The sequence below is a fragment of the Penicillium canescens genome (assembly GCF_028828765.1).
Source record: "Penicillium canescens strain IBT 15451 chromosome Unknown utg000003l_segment0_segment0, whole genome shotgun sequence".
Classification (NCBI taxonomy): domain Eukaryota; kingdom Fungi; phylum Ascomycota; class Eurotiomycetes; order Eurotiales; family Aspergillaceae; genus Penicillium; species Penicillium canescens.
The window spans coordinates 717,204-730,137 of NW_026703965.1; the positions used below are offsets into that span (position 1 = coordinate 717,204).

Sequence of the window (12,934 nt, forward strand, 5' to 3'; positions counted from 1 at the left end):
ACATCAGGGTCTTCACGCGAGCCTTCTCTGTCGCGCTTCCAAACTTCCCTTGGAATCAATCTGCCCAACCCAGCCTCCCACTTTCACCTTCGCGATCGCCTTTTCCATCTCTCCATCGAGTCGTCCCTCGACACCGACGTCGACACCGACATATTTTCTGCCGGAGTCGATGCTCCAGTGACGTCTTGAAACCCGCGGGGTCGCATGTCACTACACCCCGCTACAAAGAAGATCTGATCTCTAGAGAAGTTATTCTCGGTTGCTTCCTATCTGGTACCATGTACGCCGTCGAGGATAGACATCATCCCGTTCCGCCTCCTCTGTCAATGGATCGCATCTCAGCTCCGACCGGAACTCCCTACCCGTCTAACCCGCTACGGTCCGATCAGCTAGGATCCGTCTCTCAGAGACATGAGGGTCGGATTTATTCATTACAAGTGGTGCAGCAGCCCATCCGAGCTCGCATGTGTGGTTTTGGTGACAAGGTGGGTGTTTTTTTCCGCATTCCTCGCCGTGCGTCACTAACTAACAGTTCTAGGACCGGCGACCGATCACCCCTCCTCCATGCATTCGTCTGATCGTGCGTGACGAGTTCACGGACAAAGAAATCGACATCAAGTATGTGTCTCCGCTCGTACCTGGTTGATAGCTTGCTGATTGCCCGCTAGTGAAATCGATACCTCCTTCTACGTCCTCACCGTCGACCTATGGAATGCCGACGGTACCAACGAAGTCAACCTCGTCAAGCACTCCGCTACCTCTCCCTCCATCTCTACCGCCATGTCCTCTTCTTACCCTCCCCCACCACAGAGCATGTCTCCGACCTACCCAGCGACCTACAATCAGGCCCCCTACAACTACCCTCAGATGGGCAACTACTACAGTGGTCAGCAGGTGGCATACCAGAACCAATACGGTCAGCCAGTGTCCTACCCACAATACTACGCCGGCGGCCAGATGCCCGCATCGATGTCGCCCGCAGCGCAACCCGTGTCGGGAGGACCAGGTGGAATGTTCACGCGGAACCTGATCGGCAGTCTCAGCGCCAGTGCCTTCCGATTGACAGATCCGGATAATAAAATCGGAGTGTGGTTCATTCTGCAAGATCTGAGTGTGCGGACAGAAGGCACCTTCCGGTAAGGGACCTCTCAAAAACTCTGATCAGAGCAATTGCTAACAGAATCAGTCTGAAAATGAGCTTCGTCAATGTCGGCACGCCATCGACGGAATCCACAAACGGCGCGCCGGTGATCAACCACGGAACCGCACCAGTGCTAGCCTCCGTTTTCTCCGAACCGTTCCAAGTCTTCTCCGCCAAGAAATTCCCCGGCGTCATCGAAAGTACACAACTCAGCAAATGCTTCGCGCTACAGGGAATCAAGATCCCCATCCGCAAGGACGGAGTAAAAGGTCCCCGCGGCCGAGGCGGCGATGGAGACGACGATGACGAAGGCGACTATTAAAAGGGCGGGACCTGATCCATAGTCTATATCTCGCACCCTGAGGGATTGACATTGGATCAATGTGCCAGTCCAATATCTTATTCTCTTTCTTTCCTTTCCTCTTATTTCCCTTTACTGGGCCAATGAATCAAGACGTGGGAAAAACGGCGGGGGCGCGTGTTGGCTTAAACGGTAACGGTGTTTGGGCCTCTTTCTCCTAGGCAGGTTTCTATATTGCTACACGGACCGGTGCTGGTGTTTTTTGTCTTGACTTGTCTTCTTTTCTTGTTAGTGTTTTGTCTATGGCTTTATGTCTTACCCTTCTGTTTCCCTGTTGCTTTTTTCACTTCTCTTCTTTTCTCTTTCTTCCCTTCTGTTATTTCTTCTTTGCTGTTTTGGCCTCTGGCCCTGTCTATTCATACCTCGGCGGCTGATGGTCCGCGCGTACATATTCTTTTCTTCTTTCTTTTCCCTTCTTTTTCGAGACGGATCGAATTGAATGGTTTGTCATTCTTTGGGTTCGTTTGGGTTATTATTTTCCGGGTTGGTGGTTTGCCCGGTCTAGAAAAAAGTCGTTACTTCTAATATATGGGATTCTCATTCTCTCTCTCCTCTCTCGCGCGTATTCTTTTCTTTGTTTGCCGATGTCTAGCTGTTGGCGAGTGGGTCTTCCTGCATTTGTCTCAGAAGTCATTGATGCATTGATATTGATACATCATGTGCTCGAAGGCGTGAATCAACTTGTTTTTGTTTCAGGTCTTATAGATGAGGGATGGGCAATGTGAACCCATTTCGTCACGGAGCTGTTATATCAAAACACATGTCATCAGTTCACAAGGAGGAAACACAACACCCATCCATCCATCGCACCACAATTCAATGTGCTCGATATCATACATGTACATGTCACACAGTCCCTTACATACAAACGACGGGTTGCCCAACCACATGCTCTTTAGAGGCAACAGCGACCAGAACGGTGAAGCGTCCGCGTTGGGCAAGTGTGACGGCGAGAAACGGGTGAGGTCATTCGTCAGGTTATTCTGGTGGCTGCGTGATTTGGTCCTGGTAGGGCCTGTATCACCGATCACGAGATATGGAATATTTGACGTCTTATCCTTGAGCATGTAATGTAATGTACAGTATGGATAACGGATTAGGGGCCATGGTTTGTGCATTGGATCAGGGAACTGGATTCTTCATTTGTATAGTGTTGCATAACTGTTTCTGGAATTTAGTGTCCCGATGTATTCCGAGGTTGTTGTCTCTTGATTATTCAATCTGATGTAGGATGATTTTGATTCAGATATCAACCCACGGTGTCGCCGTTGACATCCGTATTGATTCTACTCGTATCCGGAGCTGCATCCGGCCCCAGAAGAGGTGATGTCAGCTGCTGTAAAAAGTGAGCGTTTTGCGAGAGACATGTTGTATAGCACCGCTTATGGTCATGATATTGAGGGTCTTGGCGAAACTGGAGGCCGACTATTCTTGGACAAGACTTGATCCGTGCGTCAGGCATCGGAGGTTGAGTGCATTTCCATGGATATGCGCCACTGTTCACAGTGGGGCGTGGGGGTTGAACATTCAGTAGAGAGAAACATACAGCAGTGCAAGCACTTCAAGATTCCATTTCTCTATTTTTGAGTCTTGGGTTTTCCGAGCCCGGTTCAAACCGTCGAGTGAAACAAAAGCGAAGTAGGAACTGGCTCGAAGTATGAACAATGCACGTTGACCCTCTAGCGGGGCAAAAGTGAGACAGGGATATGACGATCTTCACCCTGAACCGCCTCGTTTACAATGAGTTCCTCCGCATCTTGGCAAGCCATGGAGCATAGCAAGACTCGGGTATCTCTTTGGCAGGGCGTTGGCCTATTATCCCATGCAAAGCCCGTCATCCTGTCTCACAATTTAGCCTTAGGGCGGAAACTAGTCCCTGTCCGAACGACACCGTTGCATAGAACTCGAGTTAATATTAGATCTTGAAGACATACATACAGGTACCCCATACATATGTCTCAAATTTTGCCCGTTCGTCCACATATTTGGCCCAATGGGAATGTCGCCACTCGGTGTCTCCGCGCGGACAAAGCCGACAGTCTATGACGGGCAGTTGGGTCTCCCTGAACGACCATAGGGAAGTGTTCCAAGGTTCGGAGGATCACTTACATGTGTGCCTCTGTTTATCCAGGGCTATATAAGAGTGGTGCCCATCTGCTCATGTTCAATTCAACACAATCCACTCATCTACAACACACTCCATCTATCAACCTCTCTACTTCTCAACTCAACACTCAACCACCACCAACCAAACTATCAAAATGAAATTCACCCTCACAGCCCTCGCGCTCCCCCTGCTCGCTGCAGCAGCCCCGGCACCCCCGCCAACCCCCCATTCACAGTAATGGCCGCCCGCTCCGCAAGCCCAATCCACTACCTACAACTAAACGCGGCAGGCCAAAAGTTCTGGCTCGGCGGCACCACAGCCAGCTACTGCCCAAGCCAAGTAAAGGACTGCCCAGCCGGCAACCAAACCGTCTTCGCGCCAGGCGGCACATCAATGGACACAGAAGTACCCGGCGGACAGCAGGTGTACATCGACCCGAACGGCGCGTTGAGCTTCACTCAGGCTCATTCTGCCAATATCCCCGCTGGGTCTTCGTACGGGCCGTTTGTGTATGAGGCGGGCGAGCCTTGGTCGCATTACCTTTACCGGGGTTGGGGGCTAGTGGATTTATGGCTTGTCCTACTGAGGATAACCGTTGGCAGGTTTTTGGGGCTTTGGCTAATGCTACTGTCCCTAAGGGGGATGTTAATGAGTGTCTTGGATTTTCGGCTATGGCGATTACTTATGAGGGGATGTTCCTGCGTGGCAGTATATCTAGATCCTGATATATGGATTGTTTGTGTCTTGAGGCGGATACCTTTTGCTTTGAGCTTTGACTGTTTTGCTTGTTGCTTGTATGTAACTTGTTTGGAATGAGAACCTGTCATTTTGATGTCATTGTTTACTCTATACTTGCGGTGTAGAAGGTGATATGTTCGGTGACATTCGGAATTAGGTTCAAGTCCAATGGCGTCGGTGGCTGCAGGGACGAAGGGTAACACTTGTCCCATGAACTTAATTTGAACATGTTGATGGCCGAGGTAACTTATTCAGTTGACTTGGCTCAATCACGGTAGTCGAACCATTCCAACTTGCATGTACTTCTACGTAGAGCAGTCCATGGATCAAACATATTCGTTAAGCACCTGAATACATATAGCATATCATTTATACCCTCTGCCCCAGGCAGTGGTAGGACAGGGTTCATTAAACACAAAGTATAGTTTAAGCATCATCTAACTTCTATACTTATCCGCCTCGCAGGATCTAGATCAAGCCAAAAGCAAGCCTGTCAGACTACAATGGTCTGATCTGCCCATGGGTCACAGATGTCTTGGATTTAGGCAAGTATGCGTCGCCGAACCGAAGAAGCCATGGGGGCTTCGGGGGATGTGAAGCAAACTTCACGGAAAGCATCGCCTTTCTGGTCCGGAGTGCTCCCCTGACTCGAGGTATGTTTGACCGTTGGCATCTGCGCGTTGGTGGCCTCGGTATAACTCGAGCAGGACAGAAACTTTCCATCCAAGCTGGAAGAATCGTGGAAAGCGGTTAGGGAGGTTGATGCCAAGCGACTAAGTCTAGTTTCTCCAGATCTTGATCGCCTTGTCTTTACCTCCACTACCGATCTTCTGTCCATCCGGACTCCAGTCAACAGCAAAGACCTCATCCTTGTGACCAGGCAGATCCATCGACAGCTTGCCGGTACGTACGTTCCAGATCTTAAGAGTGGTATCCTTGGACGACGAAACCAGCATACGCGAGTCTGCTGAGAAACAGCACTGGTAGACGGCTCCCACGTGGCCGCGGAAGGTGTTGATGAACCTATATTGGTTAGCCATATATCAAATACATCCTAGATCGGAGACACTCACTTTCCATCACGACCATTCCATAGCTTGACGTGGTTGTCGAATCCAGCCGAGGCAATATAGGCCATGTCTGGGGAGAAGGTAACGTGGTTTACCTCCTTCTGGTGACCCAGCATGCGAGCGACGGGCTTGTTAGAAGAAGATGGCTCCCACAGATACATGGTGAAGTCATCACTGGCCGACACCAGGCGCTCGACAATTTTGTTGTTCACTGTTGCCGCCTCCTCGAATCTCTTCCGTGCAGCCGCGACCTTCTCAGCCTCGGTCGCAGGAACCTTGCCAGTGTGGTCATGGTACGCAGTGCGGAGAGCAAAATCAGTAGACAGCGCAAGGTGGTTGACACGGTGAGCATGCGCGGACAGAGTCTGGAGAAGGGTTCCATCCTTGGGGTTCCAGATCTTGATAGTCTTATCGTGGGACGCAGTGTAGATCTTGCCAGTACCACCCCACTTCACGCAAGTAACAGACGACTTGTGGCCAGTAAGCACATGATCAATGACTCTTGAGACGACATCCCACACCCGCACAGTCGAGTCCTTAGACGCAGACGCCAGACGCGGTCGCCCAGACTCTTGCACGTGGTACGGCTCCCACGCCAAATTGGTGATCCATTTCGCATGGCCCTTGAGCGGCCCACCGAGCGCCTGACCCTTCTTCGCGTCCCAGAAACGAACGGTGTTGTCCATGCTACCGGTCGCGATCATCGCGCCGTTCGGCGAATATGCGACGGCCAGCACCCAGCTGGTGTGGCCCTTAAGGGTATGTAGCGGGACTCCCATATCGCAGTCCCAAATACGGGCAGTTGAATCTCCGCTACCGGAAACCATGGTGGAGGATGAGACAGGAGAGAAGGATGTGGCTAAGATGGCTTCGCCGTGCCCCGCGATGGAGGCCGCACATCGTGAGACCGCTCTGACACGGAAGACGGCTTGGGGTGTGAAGTATAGGGAGATAGTATCTTCGGTTGTCTTAATTCCGGGCTGGAGGAGTGAGTGGTAGACGTCGGAGAGAATGTCAATTGTCTCGCCTTCTTTTTCGGACTGGTGGGTGAACCGATATGGTACTCGGCCTTCGTCGTCCTAGAAATGCTGTCAGAAACAAAACAATTGCGACCGGAATGCCATTTTCATTTCTTACATTTCCTTGTAATGTGTTCAACAGAGTCTCGAGGTTCTTCACGTTCGCATCGGCGACTGGGACGGACACCGCAGGCCCGGTAGCATTTCCGGTTGCTTGGTCGTAGAATTGCACACGAACACTGCCCAAGTCGGACGGAATACCCTGAATCTCTTGCTGCTCACGAGCCTTCTCAGCCTGAGCAACCTTTTGGCGCTTGCTGGGGGAGGATAGAGAGTGGCCATTTTGTCGTTTGGGTTTTGCTGAAGAGAGAAATTTTGAGGGAAAATATCTTTTATCTTATCGCGTATCACTTCTCCACTACAACTACTCCAGTTTCACCATGTCGGTCTATTCGGACTCACGGCTGTCGCTGGATTCTTTTGCTCCAACTTCCAGAGCTGGTAGCATACGTCCAAGGGTAGGGAGGCCAACTACCACAACCACCAGCGTTGCTTCCCAGGATCTCATCTGCGCCGTCAGTGAATCGCGGGGCGTCTCATCGACTGTTGGTCTCGCATTTGTCAATCTTGCGACAGCTGAAGCAGTTCTCTGTCAGATATGTGATAGTCAAACCTACGTCAATACAATTATCAAGATCGGTGTTTTCGAACCCAGCGAAATCCTTTTCATGAACACTGCCAAAGAATCCAAGCTTCGATATATCATCCAAGAAAACTTACCCGACCCAATCTTCACTTTCCTAGACCGCCGATGCTGGTCTGAGAAGACGGGCCATGAGTATGTGGACCGATTGGCCTTTCCAGAAGATGTCAATTCGCTCAAGGTGACCCTGGGTGGGAACTATTTTGCAGCGTGCTGCTTTGCCGCAGTAGGACTGCTCCCATGCTATCTGAGGGAGCTACTAAAGTGGAACCTAGGTTCTTAAGTATGTCGAGATTGAACTCCAGCGGTCTTTCACATTGCATTCACTACGCATCCGATTCGAACCATCCCAAGGGTCGATGACGATTGACTTGGCGACTATCGTGTCCCTCGAGCTCATCCAGAACCTGCAGAATGCGAAATCGCGAGAAAGCTTGTATGGGCTGTTGAATGAGACACTAACACCTATGGGGGCAAGGCTGCTCCGAGCTAGCATTTTACAACCTTCAACTGAACGAGTCAAACTGACAGCCAGGTACAATGCCGTGGAAGATTTGTCAACCAAAGAAGATATGTTTGTCTCTGTGAGACAGGCTCTTAAGGGTTTCATCGATGCAGACAAAGTTTTGACTGCGGTAGGTTCCGGACTCCATATTGGGGATAGAGGTTGACAGAATCAAGATAATCCTGGTTCCCACCAAGCGGACAATCCAATACGTCGAACAGTCTGTCAACTATGTTATCATGCTCAAAACTTATGTTTCAGCAATCAAGAACATCTTTCGAGCGCTTGCAACAGCACAGAGCGATTTGTTGCTTACCATACGCGAAGTATTACAATATTTCTGATGGTGTTGAGCTCACGCTAATGTCTTTTAGTTGTGTGCCCCTGAGGGACATCGTGCGATTGAAGAGCTCATGGAAACGACATTGAATGATCATGTCACTTACCAAACGAAGCCACTTGATCTAAGAAACCAGCGCATTTACTGTGTCAAGGTCAAACCTCTTGTGAATTTGGAATGGCTCCACGCAGCTGACATTCTCTAGGCCGGTGTCAATAGTCTCCTCGATGTAGCCAGACAGACCTACAAGGAGGCAAATGCAGATGCCACCGAGCTCATCAAGAACTTGTCAGGTAACTTCAAGATGTGTCAGTTCATGGACCGTCCTAACAAAACGCAGATAATTGTGACATTGTTCTCGATTTGAAGTATGACACAGCCCGTCAATACTACATCTGCATCCCTGCGACAGAGCCTGGTCCCCTACCCCATGTCTTCATCAACGTCTATCGCAAGCGAAATCGCATTGAGTGCCAGACACTGGACTTGGTCAAACTCAACCAGAAGATCACTGATGCCCACAGTGAAGTGATCAACATGAGCGATCGCACCATTCAGGATCTCCTTTGCGACGTTTGCGACCAAGTATCCGGACTCTTCCGAGTCAGCGAAGCAATAGCAATGCTAGACATGCTAGCATCATTTGCCCAACTAGCAACCAGCCACGAATACATCAGACCAGAGTTAACAGAGACACTCGCCATCAAAGCAGGACGTCACCCAATCCGAGAACAGATTCATCCAAGCAAGTTCATACCGAACGACGCATATGCAACCCCACAAACCCGTTTTCAGATCGTCACAGGCTGCAACATGGGCGGCAAATCCACTTACATCCGTTTCCTAGCTCTAACGACAATCATGGCCCAGATTGGTTGCTTCGTACCCGCGCAATATGCCTCATTCCCAATCTCCCACCAACTCTTCGCCCGCGTCGCAGCTTCAGACGATCTAGACGCAAATGTCTCCACATTCGCAGCAGAGATGCGTGAAATGGCATTTATCCTGCGAAACATCCAGCCACGAAGCATGGTAATAATCGACGAACTAGGCAGAGGAACCAGCACGACAGACGGACTCGCCATCGCAGTCGCCCTATCTGAAGCCCTCATCTCAAGCAATGCTCTAGTCTGGTTCGCCACCCACTTCCACGATCTGGCACAGATCCTCGCCGACCGCAGCGGCGTCATAAATCTCCATCTAGCAGCGGACATTGCCCCTGGTGCCACCAAAATGACTATGCAGTATCGTATCGCCGAAGGCCCTTCCCAGATCGTCGATACGGTCTCGTCCTAGCTAAGCTCACTGACCTCCCACCTGCTGTTCTGGAGAAAGCACAGTCCGTCTCAGAGGCGGTAGATCTGCTCGCTCTGCGCCGAAATAGTTCATCGCGTGCTGTGGCCATTGCCCAGAAACGGAAATTGCTTCTTTCACTGTGGGAACAACTGTTTCTTGCTCGTGATGGTACTATGGACGACGGCGCTCTTCGCTCTGTGCTGATCAAACTTCAAGATGATTTTGTCATGCACATGTCTGCTATTAACCAAGAGATGGGGATGCACCCTGACAACGAAAGTGTGACTGATGCTGATGCTCGTGCTGGACATGTTTCCTATGTTTCGGCTCATACCCGTGAAGCCCAGGTGTCAGGCTTCAGTGAAGATCGCGATGAAACGGAGGATACTCATGCCACTGAACCCATCGTTATCGACTCTGGGTCTGAGATTTGTTCCGAGTCTGATCCTGTCACTGACAATGACAGTGATAGTGTCGTGCTTGTTTCAACGCACTTCAATTAATGTCTATGGTGAGTTGATCAACCCCCTATGCATTCCCATTTTGTAGATCTTACTCTTGTACTTTATAATGACCGATGAAGATGGAAATGGTTTATGGAAGTGTGCTTTGATTCTCATATACCATAGAGTAAACATCAATGAGCTTATCAAATACGTACCTCTTTTTGAATCAATTGCAACGTATAGATATACGATCAAGACTAAGGAGGCGTACATCTTTGTGTGGTGGATGAATATGAAAACGTCTAAACCAAAGAACTTCAAAGAGTATGAAAGCCTGCTCCTTTGCCACAAGTATAATACTTAAACACATAAAGAAAAAAAATTATTTCTATACAAAATTGTATCTGCAGTCGCTAGGTACAACAAGGAAAAACCCCCAACAAATCTTTTGACATGAGATATGTACGCTTTTACAACTTGCGCTCTCATGATACCATCATCATCGAGACATAACAGAGCAAAGTAAGATGTCTCTTCGAAAGAAATGGATGCGACTTAACCAAAGTGGAACAAGGTCTGCTTTCCCTTGTTCTTCTTGCCCTTCTTGCCGCCGGCACTTGACTCCCTGATCAAGGTTAGGCTCAGCGGGAGAGGCAGTGCCAGAGCTGTTGCCCGAGCCCCATGCGTTCGGGGCGGGACCGCGATTGTCGTTCCAGCGGACTGTGCCACGGGTCTTGCCGGCCATGAGGACGTTTGGCTTCGCTGCAGGTGGGAGAGATGGGAAGGCATCACCACGAGGAGCAGGAGCAGAAACAGGAGCACGGCTGGAAGAGGGTGCTGTGGAGGACGAGCGACTGGTCGGACTCGGCATGGCAGGACGTGAGAATGAAGGCGCAGGTGCGGCTGCAGCCCAAGGGGTAGCTGAAGATGCCTGGGAGCGGCGAGAAGAGGACCCAGCCGCGGCGGAAAGAGGGGGAAGGGGTTGGAGGGAGCGGTTGGAAGGGCACCGCTGCGGCCCACGGCGGAGCGGGAGGATTGGGCGGTGGATGACTTCAGGCGCAGGACTCGCTTGCCGCCAGTGTTGACGGTGGCCGGTGACATGCCAGGGAGAAGACCGCCAGGACCTGGAAGAGCCGGATAGTCTTCGTTGATGGCGCGCCAGTCGTTCCAGGCTTGAAGGAGCCCGGAGCGCTTGGACTCATCCTCGTAAATATCGGCTAGTTCCTTGATGAGTTTGCCAAGCTCTGTGCTGGATGTGTCAAACAATGAAAAGAACGCATCGATAAGCTCCGTTGCTGAAATGGAAGAAGAACGGTAGTTTGAGACTCTTTGACGGAACTCGCCCATCTTGGTAGCATCGTTGCGGAGTAGGTTGGAAGCACGCTCAATCACGGCCCCGTGGCGCAGGCGGCGCGTTTCATCTAGTGACCCGGCCGGCGCTGGGGTGGCAGCGATGTTGAGGCTTTCAAATTGGGCAGTAGGGAGAGGAGTAGAGCGTGAGGCAGGAGGAGCCTGCACGGGAGTCGCAGCAGCGGATCGCTCAGGTGCGCGCACAGGCTGAGTATCCTCCCGGGTGAGCTGACCACCAAAGTTTCGGGTTGAAACGGATTGTGAGCTTTGGATGGCCATTTGGCGTTGGTATGCAATTTCAGCCCGGGTCATTGGCTGAGCGCTGGAAGCAGGCAATGGCTCAGCATTGGGGTCACGGCCTCGGCCAGCACCACGGCGTTGACGCCCCTGCTGGTAAGGAGTACGCATGTTGTCAAACTCAGCCAAATCAACCATTCTGGCGTCTCGTCGAATGTCCTTGGAAAGTCCATTTGGATGTGCCTCGAGTTGGTGACCCTTCAGGTCCATCTGAGACTCGAATACAACAAACTTCTTTTCCAGGCACTCTTGATCCAAGCAGATGAAATGATCCTTTTGGAAATGATGCTCAAGTGCGTTGTAGTCGACGTAGTATTGTTGTTGGCGGTGGGAAGAGCGTCGGTCACAAATATGGCAACGTTCGTGCTTGTCACGACAATGAGTGTAAAGCTCGTCGTCGCCGTAGAATCGCTGACGACAGAAACCACACTCGGGGTGTCCCTTGAAGCCACTCTGGTCTATTGCACCTGGCTTGTCGTCGCCGGACTTCTCGTGCTTACGCAACTCGGCCGGCGTGAACAATTCATGCTCATGGGTAAACACCTTCTTGTTCCGGGTACAAAGGTCACTGTTCCATATTATTAGCTGCTGATTCGAGATTGGATCGTCTTGCGAGGTTAACGTACCACATCGCCTTGCCATGCTTGTTCTTTACGTGACGGTGAAGGTCTGGCCAGCCCAGACAAGCCACATCGCAGTCCTCGTCGGGGCAGTTATACCGCAACAAGAGCACGGTATCTTCAAAGATCTCGTCGTTCTCATATTGAATACCTAGGTTTTCGTCTGTCCGGGCAAAGTCCTTCTTCTGGAACTCCTCGAATCTCCGTGCCGGATCATCTGTAAAGACCACGAAATTTGATTCGGTCTGTTATATGAATCAGTACATGAACAGCAGGCTCAAGAGCTCGCTGCATATTCGCCCAGGAAGCTTGCTTTTGGAGTGACCATACCCGACAATGAGCGCAAGCCTTGTTCTTGTAAAGTGCCCGCAGTCGAAGCGCACAGATGTGACAGGTTCGATGGTTGCAAGGCGAGACGGAGGTATGTTCGACGGGAGAGGCGCAAATAAAGCAAATTTCTCCATCGTCTGCATCATCGGTGGCTGCGACGACCGGTTTCTTTGCCTTTATCGGGGCTTTTGATGTGGATTGCGTGTCATGATTATTTGCCTGGTCGGCGTTGTGATTTTGTCGGTCACGTCCACTTTCAGCGGCGCCACGACCACTGCCACGAGTGCGAGGCTTGGAGGTTCTCCCTGTGCCATCGCCATTCCGTTGTGAGTCTCGGCCGGAGGAAGCTGCCCCTCCGCGGCCACGGCGACGACCGCCGCGGCCATGGCTGGACGACTCAGAGGGAGCGGGCTGGTTGTCGGCCATTGCGGAGACGGAGACCGGGGTAAAAGTCACGACTGAAGCTGCGGATTGGCGTCAATTGCGCTGTAGCTGGAGAGCTCGACGTTGTGAATCGTGGTGGGGGTAAGAGTGGAAAAAAGTGATGTCGCTGACTGATCCCGCATACCGCATTGGATGAGGCATCCTACGCTCACTGCTGCTGGCCAATA

The 12,934-nt window shown here is 51.1% G+C and overlaps 5 protein-coding genes across 5 annotated transcripts; 3 read left to right on the forward strand and 2 right to left on the reverse strand.

The window, feature by feature from the left end:
* Nucleotides 1-278: 278 nt before the first annotated feature.
* On the forward strand, nt 279-1,463 carry N7446_003737 (velvet factor family protein; the record flags this gene model as incomplete). The annotated part of the gene is made up of 4 exons (XM_058512486.1): nt 279-485; nt 539-618; nt 669-1,136; nt 1,187-1,463. 4 exons carry the CDS (start codon nt 279-281, stop codon nt 1,461-1,463), a joined length of 1,032 nt encoding a protein of 343 aa, XP_058373815.1.
* Nucleotides 1,464-3,846: 2,383 nt separating this feature from the next.
* On the forward strand, nt 3,847-4,334 carry N7446_003738 (putative IgE binding protein; the record flags this gene model as incomplete). Its single annotated transcript, XM_058512487.1, has 2 exons — nt 3,847-4,118; nt 4,172-4,334. 2 exons carry the CDS (start codon nt 3,847-3,849, stop codon nt 4,332-4,334), a joined length of 435 nt encoding a protein of 144 aa, XP_058373816.1.
* A 792-nt stretch (nt 4,335-5,126) lies between these two features.
* N7446_003739 (uncharacterized protein) lies at nt 5,127-7,004 on the reverse strand (the record flags this gene model as incomplete). Its single annotated transcript, XM_058512488.1, has 4 exons — nt 5,127-5,370; nt 5,421-6,496; nt 6,555-6,796; nt 6,899-7,004. 4 exons carry the CDS (start codon nt 7,002-7,004, stop codon nt 5,127-5,129), a joined length of 1,668 nt encoding a protein of 555 aa, XP_058373817.1.
* Nucleotides 6,877-9,783, forward strand: N7446_003740 (MutS family protein MSH4; the record flags this gene model as incomplete). The annotated part of the gene is given in 7 exon segments (XM_058512489.1): nt 6,877-7,365; nt 7,415-7,774; nt 7,821-7,970; nt 8,019-8,138; nt 8,190-8,277; nt 8,325-9,268; nt 9,286-9,783. The coding sequence occupies 7 exon segments, from the start codon at nt 6,877-6,879 to the stop codon at nt 9,781-9,783; spliced, it is 2,649 nt and encodes an 882-aa protein (XP_058373818.1).
* Nucleotides 9,784-10,130: 347 nt separating this feature from the next.
* Nucleotides 10,131-12,845, reverse strand: N7446_003741 (E3 ubiquitin-protein ligase HEL2). The gene is made up of 3 exons (XM_058512490.1): nt 12,324-12,845; nt 12,000-12,238; nt 10,131-11,941 (listed from the first exon to the last, which is right to left on the reverse strand). Exons 1-3 carry the CDS (start codon nt 12,747-12,749, stop codon nt 10,282-10,284), a joined length of 2,325 nt encoding a protein of 774 aa, XP_058373819.1. The 5' UTR covers nt 12,750-12,845; the 3' UTR covers nt 10,131-10,281.
* Between the last annotated feature and the right edge of the window lie 89 nt (nt 12,846-12,934).